The sequence below is a fragment of the Typopeltis vanoorti genome, chromosome 3, assembly GCF_054136105.1.
Source record: "Typopeltis vanoorti isolate ZY-2024b chromosome 3, IOZ_Tvanoo_1.0, whole genome shotgun sequence".
In the NCBI taxonomy this organism is placed as follows: Eukaryota; Metazoa; Arthropoda; class Arachnida; order Uropygi; family Thelyphonidae; genus Typopeltis; species Typopeltis vanoorti.
This window is the reverse complement of record NC_143551.1, coordinates 127929722-127943749: the sequence shown is the minus strand read 5'-3', so window position 1 is coordinate 127943749 and position 14028 is coordinate 127929722. Positions and strand designations below refer to the sequence as shown.

Sequence of the window (14028 nt, the reverse complement as noted above, 5' to 3'; positions counted from 1 at the left end):
AACGAGGCAGCACACACACTATTCTCCCATTGACACTTTTGCTCTTCACGATATCTAATAATGTTCTTAAATCTTTTCCTACCCGATTTATACTACCTCTCAGGTCATTCGTACCCACCATAACTATCATCTTGTCTGTTTCATGCCCTCTCTTTATTGCTAAAGCCACTCTTTCTATTGTACCATCAGCCAAGCACTCCTCATGCATACCACTCTCCATACCCTTAATCATAGAATCACCATATATTTTACCACTATTAACTTCATTCAAGTTCACACTCATGGACTCATTCTCTACACTATTCAGCATGACTCTCCCAGCTTCATTACTCAACTCTCTATTACTTACCCCCCCACTCTCACTACATCTCATTTCTTCTTGGCCACTTGTGGTTTTATTATGTTGACTCCCAATCACTCCCATACTATTTATTACTGAATCATTCACCAAAGACTCACCCATATGTAATCCTGTTCTAGTTACTTCAGCTAAAGTAATCTCTATAGTCCTAATTTCTCTGTTTAACACATTAAACTCAGCTTTAACTTCCAGTATCTCCTTACCGATCACTTCCACTTCCTCATGAAGAAGATGAAGGTCATTTTTCATTTTCATAAACTCCCGCCGAAGTTCTTCCCCTACGGTCCCGATGTCAGCTTCCATTCCTAAACGCTCCAGCCTATCCCGACACTTCTCACATACGTCGACATTTTCTTTCTTTTCATTTTGCCAGACCGACCACAGATCCTTCACATTTTTCGGTGCATACATGTAGCAGTTTCCGCAACGCATCCATTGCGAAAAATCTAACGCTGAGCCAGCCTTTCGTGTAGTAGTAGAAGTCCTGCGCGCCGCTGACGTATGTTTCTTGTTGGACGCCATCTTTACACGTTGATATAGTGAAACAAACGGCAGTGAAAACACAATATATACAACACAGTTCTAAACAATAATACCACTGAAGGACACTTGTTTCTAACCGATGCACAATTTTAGCACAATTTGTGACAAAAAGCCACACTATATTTAACTTTAAAAACACGTTTTCTAGACTAGCTTAACTCGACCGCCACATTTACCAAGGACACTAGTCAGCCATTATCAGTTAAGATTAAAATGATTAAATTTAGTGATGACTGTGTATCGAACACCAAGATAGGCTATAGGCCAAACTTACCTCACACAACTGTTATAGTTGTTAAAAACAAATTTCTTAGTGAAGTGAAAATGCTGCAAGTAATACTACCATTGTCTGTAAATGTGACAATCTTACTGCTGCAATGGAAAAACTCCATTTCAGCAAAAATTTTTCATTTGCAAAAATTACTCTAAAGTTTTTGTTTGCATAACTGATGTAAACAGATACTTTATTTATGTCAGTTACACATATACGACTATTTAAAAATATCATTACTATACAATAGGGGGTTCTCAACCTGGTTGTGGTCACAGATGCATTCGATATTGGGAAGAGAGTGGTGGACACCAATATTTTTTCTATGAAAATTTATACTTGCTTATCATATCAAATAATAACAATTAACAAATTAACTAACAATGAAAGTAGAATAAATACAAATATAAATACATCCTTATATATGACTCTAGTAGTAAGACTTATACGTTGGTTAGACATAAATGGTAATTAATTTACGGAATTAACAACGCATATAAAGTATATTAATTAAAGATAACTTTAATGAATCACTTCTATATTTCAGCAATGTCACATTGCCATCTTCAGAAACATAAAGATATGGTATGTGCACTAAGGAACTAACAAAGCAAATGAGGAAGAAAGTAAGAAAAAACTAATTTTGTTCCTAAAGTCCTAATGGTGCCCTCTTGCAGGCTAATTTGGTAGTCTTGGCAGTTGGGCTGAAGTTCTCATAATGAAAGTCTTCCATATTTGGGGCAGTTTCATGCACCCAAATTTGTTGAGGTTAGGAACGTTTTTTTAGAGCTGCTGAAGATTCTTTGAATAATCTTTCGTAATTCAACTTGCTGCGATGGATTATTTTTGTTTTCTTCCAACGAATTTTATGGTGGGTATCTAAGGCATGGTCTGCCAGCCCAGAGCGGCTGTACTGGTGTATATAGAAGTGATTCATTAAAGTTATCTTTAATTAATATACTTTATATGCGTTGTTAATTCCATAAATTAATTACCAGTTACCTATATATGACTATTTAAAAATATTATTACTATACAACAGGGGGTTCTCAACCTGGTTGTGGTCACAGATGCATTCGAGATTGGGAAGAGAGTGGTGGGCACCAGTATTTTTTTCTATGAAAATTTATACTTGCTTATCAAATGATAACAATTAACAAATTAACTAACAATGAAAGTAGATTAAATACAAATGTAACATTTATTACAACTAAGATAGGAGTGTTGGTAGCTTGCTCCACCTTTGCAACGAGCTGCCATGGTGTTGTACCACCTTAACCCAGTCCTGAAGATACTTTCAGGCGCAAACTTTGTTTGCTCACACCTGGATAAAGGATTAAACTAATTTTATTATACTCTAACCAAGCGAAAAATTAACTTTCAACATCTTTCTCTAAATCCAGAGTAATTTATTAAAAAAAGGGTGGCACACCATTTGGCAACTCCTATAGGTAGAGATGACCTACTAATGCTTCTGCCTGGTATCTCTACTTGGGCCTGGCTCCCACTGAAGAGACCTGATTTAGCGGCCCCGAGAGAAAGCTCCATGTTCCAGCTCTGCAGTGAAAGTATCCCAGCCTTGGATTCCAGTTTCCAGACCCTGAGAGAGAGCTCCTATTACAGTCCTGCTGCCTTGGTAAGAACCCTTTGTCTTTTTTTTCTTCTTTGGTTCTTTGTGTTCCCCCTGTACCTAAGTTTAACAGGTTTTTCTTATCTGCAAACAGGGAAGCTTGGCCTTTTCTACAGGTCTGTCCTTTTGTAGACTCGGATCGTACAAGGGTCTACTCTTCCCTTTTTTTTTGAAGTATGTCTTCGGCTCTACCGAGAGTAAGAACCCTCGGGTTTGAAATCGACACAAGTGTACACAAGAGGACGTTTGCGAAAGCGCTAATTGACTGCGTAGGGGCAGATAATATTTCTGGCTTTACCCCCTATGGGGGTGGCAGATATCAAGTAGTTTGTAAAAATACAACAACAAGGGAGAAACTACTCAAAGGGGTTGAGTGTCAAGGGAAACTTTGCCATCCTTTTGTCGTTGGTAGCATCTCTAAAAAGATGAGAATAGAGCGATTCCCTCTGGAATACCTAGAAGGAGGCAACGACATAATTAATCAAGTCTTTTCGAAATGGGGAACCGTACGAGATGTCCAAGTAGGCAAAGACGCTGACTACCCTGAATGGATGTCGGGGGAAGTCACGTTCTCGTTAACGATGAAAACAGAAGTTCCAAATTTTGTAATGATCAGATTGGCCAGGGTAATGGTGAGTTACCCGGGAGTGAAGAGGCAATGTTTTAAATGTGGAGCCCTGACTCATCTCGGGGCCCAGTGCCCGAAGTTAAAGTGTAAGAACTGCCTAACAGCGGGTCATACACTAGCACAGTGCCAATCGGCATGCCTAAAATGCGGCATTAAGAGCCATAAAATGGACACCTGTCCGGACAGAAATCTGGCTGAAAAATTGGGAGGCACTATTACGCCCAACACGGAAACAACAGCCCAAAATGTTATTGGCGCAGAACCGAATGAGTTCCCCACCCTGAAGGCCGCACATGAGGGAACAACAAAGAATCATGCCGCCACCTCCGAAACACTGCCAAGTACACCAGTGGAGAAGCCTGCAACCAGGAGAGATGAAGGGCAGGAGGAACTGGCCACCGATCAAACCGCCACTACAGACGTAGCAACCGAAAATAACCAGCAGCACCAACAAAATGGAACTATCACTGAGTCACAATAGACGAGGACACGGAGGCAGTAGATATGGAAATCAACAATGCAGAAACCACACAAAAGAGGCCAGCCAGCCCTGAAGAAGTAAATATTAAAAAATCGAAACAAGGAAGTCCAGCACAAGTTGGAAATATAAAGTCAACTTCAGAACATTCCCCGAGGAGGCAGCGAGACTACGAAAAGCAATAGAAACATTCGGAGACATTCAACTGATACTCACAGGACAAAATGGGCCAAGAGTCGTCAGTGCAGAATGGAACGACATGTTTGTCGATAATATAGATGAAATCACTCCTGAAAAGATCATTGGTCTTATCGATGCAGAGGACGACGTGGGACTAGCACTGCATAGAGGCCTCTACATGCTAAACCACGTCCGTGGAGACAAATTAGCAGATCTCATCATTAAAACCCACAACAATAGACAGCAGGAGGATTTAAACCTCGCCTAACAAGTCAGTCGACTCCTAGTATCGATCTGCCAGAGCGAAAAAAAAAAATAAATAAAATAAATAAAAAATAAAAAAAAATTCTGGTTTGTTTTTTCTTCTTTTTGTCCTCTTTCAGATTAGAATTTTTGTTGTAAAAAAGGTCTATGTCTATTCCACACAGGAGGGGGTATCCTGAGAACCTGGGCTGCGAAGGCTTACACCGAGGCGGTGCAGCTCCTTGTGGGCTGCATCACCCAGGCCAGGCTCTGCTCCCGCTCTTCTTAGTATTAAACTGGTCATTCAGGTTGAAATTTCAGAATTTACCTAGTTTCTTACAAATTGTTATATGTAATTTTTAATGTTATTTACTAGTTCCTCTTTTTCATGTGGTGTTTCTTTCATTTGTTTTTCCCCACTTTCCTCAGGCAGACACCTGAAGAGGTGACTGACCGGGGAAAGCTGAAAAGAATGGATGGAGGGAGATAATGTCGGAGATCTGCTTGGTGCTGACATTTAAGGCAGGCCAAGTAGATCGACTGAGGCTTCTTTTAAGTATCTACTACTATCCACTCTATCTTTTCTCCTCCTCTCTCACTATCAAGCTGACTCTCAGCACAACTTTTTTTTTAAATCTAAAGAGGCCAGTGATGAAAGGCATGAACTCCCATTCTACCTCAATAAAGGTCGAAACTAGTCTGGGTAGTGGCCCTTCCCTTAATGCATAACATTAGACATATCCGCAAGGAGATGTGTTTTGCATTATAGGAGATACTGAGATAGGAGTGCTGGTATCTTGCTCCGCCTTTGCAACGAGTTGCCCTGGTGTTGTACCACCTTAACCCAGTCCTGAAGATACTTTCAGGCACAAACTTTGTTTGCTCACACTTGGATAAAGGATTAAACTAATTTTATTATATTACAACTAAATTAAACCATCGCACAATAAGCAAAAACATTTTCGTTTACTCTGGAAAAAAACAATAGTCTTCTTCCCAATCATTGAATTTATAGGTTCGTTGTTTTTTTTATTTGGATTACACATTTTGGGGCAAAAGTTTCAAACATGAGAAAACAATATATGGTTAAAATGTGCACAACATTGGTGAAGCGGTGACACATCCCTCAAGCACATGGTTGCCAGTAGGCTAAACACATAAAACGTACACACAAAATTGGCACTGGTAACACTCACACTCAAAGGAAGAGGAATTACAAAATGTTCATAATATAAACATAAATGTTAACATTTTTTACGATTTCATAATTATTATTACTAGGATAAGACTTATATTTTCCAGTTTTAATTTATTTTTTCTTATTTAATAATTAGCAGGCACATTTGTGACCATGGGCATAGGGTTGAGAACTGCCACTATACAACATTGGCTGGAACCTAATGTGTTGTATGACACGGGTATGCCTGTATATATTGAATGGTTAAAATAAGAGAGGTTGGACTGATAGACAACCTCTATCAGTTTATAATGGTCCACATAGATTTTTAAAAGGATGATCTTGCTTTAGCAATCGACTTGCATTTTATGGTAAAAAGTGATAATGTACTGGATAAGGGAGACCCTCACATAATCGATATTCCTGGACCTCAAAGGCATTTAAAAGATTACCAGATGGCAAGCTAAGGAAGATGAAACTGGTCAGATGGATAGAAGACTGAACAGCACCAACAAGCTGTGTTTGGGAGAGCAGTGTCCATAAAAGAAAAATAATCAGTAATATACTACAAAGTTGCTCTTTGGTGCTAGCATTTAATTTAAGTGTCTATGATATTTCATGTAGATTGATAGGAGATATTCAGTTGTTTGCAGATGATGTAAAGATGAAAAGCCTGATATGATGTCAAATCCCTTTAACAAGATTCAAAAAGGCTTTGTACCAATGAATGGAGTTGCCATTTTAATATTAATAAGCATATGGCACTGCACTTTAGAGTGAAGAGTATAAAGTTGCGTATCCATATTGGTGGAACTGTGCTTTCGGAGGGGGATGAAGTGCAATATCTAAAAGTGAGTGATGGTAAACAAAGGCATGATGTTCTGAGAGCATGCTGCACGTGCTGTGAAAACCACACAAACAAGTTGCTGTAATAATAAGGAGCATAGTGACTAGCAGAGAAAATGAGGTGATTGTACAACTGTACAAGGCATTAATTCAAGTCACACAGATTATTATACGAAAATATGATCAGTTGATTTTCACTGTTTTGAAGAAATGTGAAGAGGTTCCAGAAACAAGAAGTGACAGTTTAGTGCAGAGTGACAACAAGACAGTAACAAAACAGAGATGCTTAATGCTGGGGATGTAGATTTTACATGGTTAATGCAGAAGTGATATATATAGTGTAAGGTGAACTTACTTCATAGCAGATGTTCAAAATGATGTCTATTCCCAACACAGCCATTGAGATGTTTCAGAAATGCAGTCTCATATGATTGAGAGTTCCTGGCTAGTTCTGATGGGAGTACAGGAAAACCTCGCTTAATGTGATTAATTAATCCATTAATTAATGTGCGCTAAGCGAAATTTTGTTAAGTGAATACAATAAACAATAGGAATAATTATAATTCATCCATCAGTTAGCATCAATTTGGGAAAAAAATTACAGTGCGAGCTGTATTAGAAAATAAAATCATTAATGTTAATAAAAATCAATTGCATAAATTTTTATTTAATGTCTAAGCATTTGATTGAGCTACCTTTTTACAAAGAAATAAAGTAAAAATGTTTAAATAGTGCTTGACTTTTTCATCTTGCCATGCAATTTGCCATAGCTGGCAATAATTCTTAATTAATTAAGAATTCGGCAGACTTCAAAGCTTAGTTCCATATCAGGATCAGCATCAAACAAAATTTCATTAGCATACTTAATGTGATTGAAAACTAGCTCACGTTCTTTTGCAGTTGCTTCTTAGCAATAACATTCTCTTCTTTTTGCATTTCTTATCTTCTTCATATTCCCGGTGTTTTTCTAGTTGAAGGAGATCATTCTCGTTTAATTGTTCCGAATGGGAATCAAGCAAGTTTCTCACATCTTCATTATCCAGTTTATTAAATCCAAGTTCTTTTCCAATTGTGCTGATTTCTTCAATAATGTTAGATCTTGAATTCTGCACACAATAAACTAACATAGGCTTGAGTTTAATATGTTGCCTTCTGCATTGCCTCCTAATAAATCATAAGACAATTTTTAGATACTTTGTATCCTTTGATTTGCTTCAGTATTAGCAAGGGAAAGTTTTGTTGGTATATGCTTCCAAAAGAAACCAATTTCATTGACCTTGAATATTTGCCAATCATCATAGTCACCCTCCTGAATTATGCTTTGCAATTCTTCAGAAAACTTGGCTGCAGAATCTTTATCGGCACTAGCAGATTTCCTACATTATGCAGTCCAGTTCAATTTTTAAAATGAACAAACCATCCTAAACTCGCAGTAAAGCTTTCAAATTCTTCTTGAAATTTGGTCTTTTTCAATGAGGATAAAATATTGAGAGCTTTTTCCTGAATATGCATTGTACTAAGAGGTATTCTTTTTTGGTTACGATCCTCAATCCAGATGCTCCATCTTGATCATTAAATGGCTTCTATTTTGGGTGCTCTGCATGCTTAAAGAAGAGGTAGCAACTTTTCCTTGTTATTTGTATTCTTTGCACTTATTTAATATAGCCTAAACTGTAGACTCTCAGTATCCCAGGTATTACACAATCATTGTATTACTAGTGTCACTTTCATGTCTCTTAATGACTTCCAGATTTTCTGCTCACTGCTGATTGGTGATAAAAAAATTTTGTATAACGTAAAAAATTGCGTTGACTGATTAATCACTCACTTAAAAACGAGAAATAGCATCATTTCACTCAGTCGTGCAATTGATTATCATGCATATCGAATTCACATTAAACGAGGTTTTCCTGTATATGCATGCTCCACATGTTCCTGCAGTTCCAAATTTCGCTAGGGCAGAGCACGCCAATAATTTCAAATGAGGGTGCAAATTAGCCTTTGGCTAATTGCACCCTTAGGAATCGATTTCCGAAAACAGTTAGCACTCTTTTCTTGACCACGTAAAATTCGTGAATAGGTCTTCTCATAACCTTCTTATAACGTCTACATCAAAATCATTCAAAGCTACGGTTTCGACGGTTTTTCTTTCTCTGGCGGTTTTTTTTTATGAGATTTAAATTTTGGCTTACCTTCACCTTTTGATTCCTACGAATTCTTTTAACAGTCGACCCCGATACGCCCGCAATTGCACTTGCATGTTTTATGACTTGAGAAAGGGGAACAAGAAGATGGCCTTCTGATGATTCTTTTTAGCAGAATGTCAGCACATTATTCAATATTCTTTTGCAAGAGCTACTGAAGCGTTTAACAACAGAACTTTTTGAGTGTACCGGATCCATCATACAAATTAATAATAAAAAAATAACGCAAAAAAGCGACAACAAAAATCAAGCTAGTACTAGTACAGTGACAGACAAGAAAGCATGTGATTTCGCATGTTGGCAACCAATTTGTACATCCTTCATGTCTTTCTCCCCTTCAGCATGAATCGACTATTCTTGGCAAAATGCCAAGAAGGGATCTACAAATGGTGGGCGAACTATAAGTACACTCATTGGATTAAAATAAAACACTGATATGCACATTCTTGTCACACATGGCTTACAGCATTATATAAGACAAACCTATGTCAGCAGCACCAGAATAATGTGAATGGCACATGGGCAACACTCAGAACTATCAGGGTACCATTTAGCCAAGAAAAATAAAGTTAAACTAGAAAGGGCTATATCTCTAAAACATGATGTTTCCAGATCCATTAATCTGAATTTCCAAGAAGTCATAAAATAGCCCAGTAGTTTGTTAACTACCACACTAAGAGTCAAGTTAAGAGCATTCACAAGGTAGTTATGATTGACTGGCAAGCACATGACCAATTTATGCAAGATCTCACTGATAGCAAAAGTCTCAATTTCTAACACCAAGCAATCATAAGGTACTCAGAAAGATGATAGAGAAGCTCAGCAGTCCAACATTGCAGGAGACACTATGTAAAGAGCAAGGAGCTATAGAGTTTTCATTTATAAGAGAAGGGCAAACACACATAAGCATATATCAACTATGGTTGGTTGATTATCATACAGAAGGTACTGGTCTCAATGTTCAACCTTCAGGTTGGTAAATTTCCACTTTACGAACACCACCTATTCCGCATTCTGACAGTTCACAACTTTTAAATCAATCCCAACATTTTCAACTCTATCTGGCTCCCAATATTTTCTCAGCTTCAAAATTCCTTAGTGAACTGGCTCACATCCTGGTGACTAAAAATTCAGACTACTCTGGTATAAAGAATATGACTAATCTGTGAGGAGGTCAGATATGCACTATTTCTGGAAGTCTGTAATGTGTAGTGACATCATGTTGCACTCTTTCTGATATGATAGATAAGAGTGGGTATGGTAGAGATCCAGAAAGACATCATGTTCAAGTGCATAATTTATACGTGAAGTCCGATGGGGAATACGTGATGGGCTGATATTTTTTCCTAGTAATATGGAACTGATCTTTTGGTTGAAATGAATGAGTTCAGATATGTGTCATTTCTGGATAAGGAAATGAATGTTTAAAATTCTCAACAGCAAGACAATTATGTAATTATCGTGTGGCAAAATCGACAACATGGGGCAGAACTCCTCCACGCAAAACATTTAAAGTTGTTCCATGAAGCTATCGAGGAACACATTCAAAAAAAAAAAAAAAAACGCAAAAATTTTTTGTAACACCACTTTTGTATTTAATGTCTGCAAAAATCAGCTTTTCAAAACTTATGCCTTACATTTCACTCAAACAAAAAGCAATAAGTGATTATGGCAAATATAAACTGATGCATGGTTTTGGTTATAAAATATAAACAAACAGAAATGTAACAAAAAAAATGTATCTACAATATTATACATAAAAATGAGCGATTTTATTTCATTGTAAAATAAATAAAAAATCAAAAGTTCCTGCATCTCAGAACTGTAACCAATGAAAATAAAAACTCCAGCGAATTTTTAATTAAAAAAAAAGTCCTAAAGATTGTGAGTATTGGATGTTTATCCATTTGGTACTGTATTGTTTTTCTGTGGCAACGAGTAATGCTAGTTCAAATATGTGATGGTTGAGATACCCTTATGAATATTTCTAAGGATATTTGACTGTTTTTCTTACCCCCTCCCCCCAACACACACACACCTTGCCTTCATGCGCCGTTTGTTTCTTTTTTCATTTCAATCCTTCAGGTTCACCTATCAGAAAGTACTCTGCTTTATACCTGGATACGCCACACGCCAAAACTAGGTGCACGCATACACTATTTATATAAACAACTCTTCGTATTAGAAACAGAAAATTTATCTCTTCTTTCATTAGTAATTTTATGGGCTACAAACCATAAAATACGAATATCTATCACCAGTACTTCGTGCAATAAGAAAAATACCTAACCTGATTTTCCAAAATGAACAAATAAATAAATAATCCAACGTAATAAATTTTAACATTTACCTATTTGAATCTAAGGAGGAAAATCTTTGAGGAAGTACCTGAAGACATCTCCGGAAAAAATTGACATGTTTTGAGCATTTGAAATCGCCACAATCAAACACAGCTGCCATACTTCAGTAACTCCCGTGCTGAAGACTCTTCCGGGAATAATTTTTTCCCTGTATTGCCTTTAATAATTCCCTATCGTTTCATATTTCTTTTCTCGAATGCATATGTCTTACCTTGAAGTTAAAAAATAATGTTATGAATTGAATTATCTTTTATCGAAAATTCCCCTAGTGCCTTAAAGGTTTCAATTTTTAATTAACCGATAAAATGATACGCGCATCATTGCAATAAGCAAACACTGTCCACACGCATGCAAATACATCCGTGCAACGATACCTTCCTTAATCATAAATAGTTCCTTGCATATGCACCAGATTCTTGCATCTGTATCAGTATGCATAGTTTAATTTTTTACCACTAATGTTTTAAACCTAGAATTTCTCTTTCAGGATTCGGTTTCACTTAAATGCAAAATCTAAAGGCTAGAAAAAGAATTCGTTTAGTCTCTGTTCACCAATGCACATTAATTCTAGAGAACCAACCTAACCATCCTATTCTTTTTTAATGCGAGCTGTATCTAAGAATAACTACATCTACATATGAATATTTTTTACATTTGTAGAAATCCGCTCTCCAGCCAAAAGGATGAGGGTTCGAATCCCGCTTTGGGCATGGATGCTTGTGATGGTCTGTGAAAATACGAGTGGTGATGATGGGCGGTAGATAGCGTTGGTGTTGATGATGGTAGTTGCGGCTTGTTGTAGTTGGTGGATTGAGTGGTGGAGACAGAGTTGTAGAATAGGTGCACTCCCTCCATGAGTCTTTGGACTCCCTGGAGGTGTTCCGTAATAATAATAATAATAATAATAATAATAATAATAATAATAATAATTTTGACTTATTGAGCAGAATCACTACATTTTTAAAATTTTTGTTATAGGAGATATGAAAAGGTAACTCTATCATTCACTATATAAAATCTTGATTGATTAGTGAATTATGGCATTCTATTGCACGTAATTTAGTTCAATTAATCACCTCCCTTATTTGAATGTATTCTATTCCACATAATAATATTCCTTGAAATGAGAAAATAACCAGTACCTGCAAAATCAGGATGCCTGGAAATATTGACAATATATAGAGTTCAACTTGGTTGCACCATAATCAAATCATGTGCGTATGATTGTATAACAGAAATGTTTAGAGGGCAAACACTAAAATACATTAACAAATGATGGTGCATTTTAGCAACATTTCTCATTCCATAATGACAGATCCCCAGAAAAAATACTGTAATAGGTTCTAATAGGTAAGGTTACCAAGGTAGTCTGCTGTAGAAGGAGAATGGCAGAATAAACATTTCCGATTGCTAATCAATTGACGGATCTTGAGGTAGTGAAGAATATTATTCCTAATGACGTTCTCCATTACTTTTGAGAGTAATGAGGAGAGAAAGCATTGGAACTATAGTTTGATGGCTGATTTTAGTATCAGGTGCAGGCAGGATAAGGGTTTATTTCCATGATGTTAGATAGATGCCAAATTTCACAGTTTACATACGCAATATAGGATAGTCTTATTTCTGGGGGCATAAGTTTTGAGTACAACTAGAGGAGCACCATCTGAATTAGAAGCCTTATTAGTGTCGTGATTAATCAGGATTTTCCTGATTCATGTGAAGAGATCAGATGAGGCATTCAATGGGCAGCTTGTTATAGCGCAGAAGGAAATTTTTCTTGGTCGACTAAACAAGAGTTAGAGGAAAATACTGATGCCTAAAGGGTATGCTTAGTGAGAGAAGTGGGAAGAAGCAAGAACAAAAGTAATTCCAAAGCGTCTTAAACTTTTCGGTGAACGATAATGCTCTACTACCAGTTTAAAAAGAGGCAAGATATTTGTATTTCATTATTGTGAAGTCATTTTTGAATTCGTTCATAACTTTTTTCACTTATTTTCGGTTGTAGAGCAAGCAATTAATGAGAAGCTATAGTTTTGGATAGAAGCCACTAAACACATGTCGCATTTCTATTATGGACTGCAGAGTCACATTTTTAGAGTATGAGAGCGTTGATAAGAATTGGAAATTTGCAATAGAGTGTGAAAAGGAAGGTTCTTATTTCAGTGAGGATTATTTCAAGTATTAATTCAGACATGCGTTTGGAGAGAAGCACAAACCAGTAAAGTTTGCATGGAAATAAAGCTTTAAAAATTCCGTAGATCATCTCAGTTGGCGCAATTATAAGTGCCACAGAGTACTAAGTTAATATTATCAAGGAAGAGAAGGATCTGTAGAAGAGGAGACTTGAATAAGATTGTGGTCAGAGTTACCAAGTGGAGGGGGAGAAGCTTCATTTCATTTTGAGGAAGAGCTAAGTAAGAAGCAGTCCGGAGTGTTGGAAGAGTGATGAAGATTGGTGGTATTCTGGTTAGTTGGTTAGCTATTTGCAATAGATCATGACCGATGGCAAATGATTCGACTTCCCTTCCTGCTGTGTGAGGTTGCGAAAGGGGGAACCAGTTTGTACTCTGGAAATTAAAGTCTCATAGGAAGCCAATTTCACAATTTGGTTATTTAGACTGCATCAAATCAATTTTCAGCAATAAATAGACAGAAAGGCCAGCTTGATGAAGATTAAGTCTATGAAGTAAGTCTTCAGCACTTTCTTTATATAAACGTTCATGTTTATACGTGATCTATGAAGCAGCTTGGCGTTTTGCTATGGTTAGCATTTTCGAATCCAGGTTGTTTAAGGAGAGATTTATGAGGTTTGATAAGGCGGATATGGTCTTGATGTTGAGATATAGGTTTATTTATAGATCTACCTGTTTGTCCATTGTAAGACAAGTTGCACGAGCATGGTCGTTGGTATATGCCAGGCAGCATCATTGGTGAGAGTTTGTCTTTTGGAGAAGGCAGCAAGTTCTGATTGGTTGATGGGTTTGTATGCAGTAATCAGTTGATATTTTCTCATAATTTTTTCATGTTCAGAGATGCCTTTAATATATGGCATAGGAGTCCTATGGACTTCTTGTCTGGGTTGAATTGTAGGAGAGTGGTTAATTATT

At 36.9% G+C, this 14028-nt stretch overlaps 1 protein-coding gene across 3 annotated transcripts in view; it reads right to left on the bottom strand.

Annotated features, from left to right (window-relative positions):
- betaggt-I (geranylgeranyl transferase type-1 subunit beta) overlaps positions 1 to 11047 on the bottom strand; it is a 174833-nt gene extending 163786 nt beyond the window's left edge. For 2 of the 3 annotated variants that reach the window (XM_090415981.1, XM_090415983.1), the window contains exon 1: positions 10912 to 11047. In XM_090415981.1, the coding sequence (XP_090272107.1) occupies positions 10912 to 11021 (110 nt within the window). In that variant the 5' untranslated portion in view covers positions 11022 to 11047. The remainder of the gene's footprint in view (positions 1 to 10911) is intronic. The other variant, XM_090415982.1, reaches the window with a different exon arrangement.
- Between the last annotated feature and the right edge of the window lie 2981 nt (positions 11048 to 14028).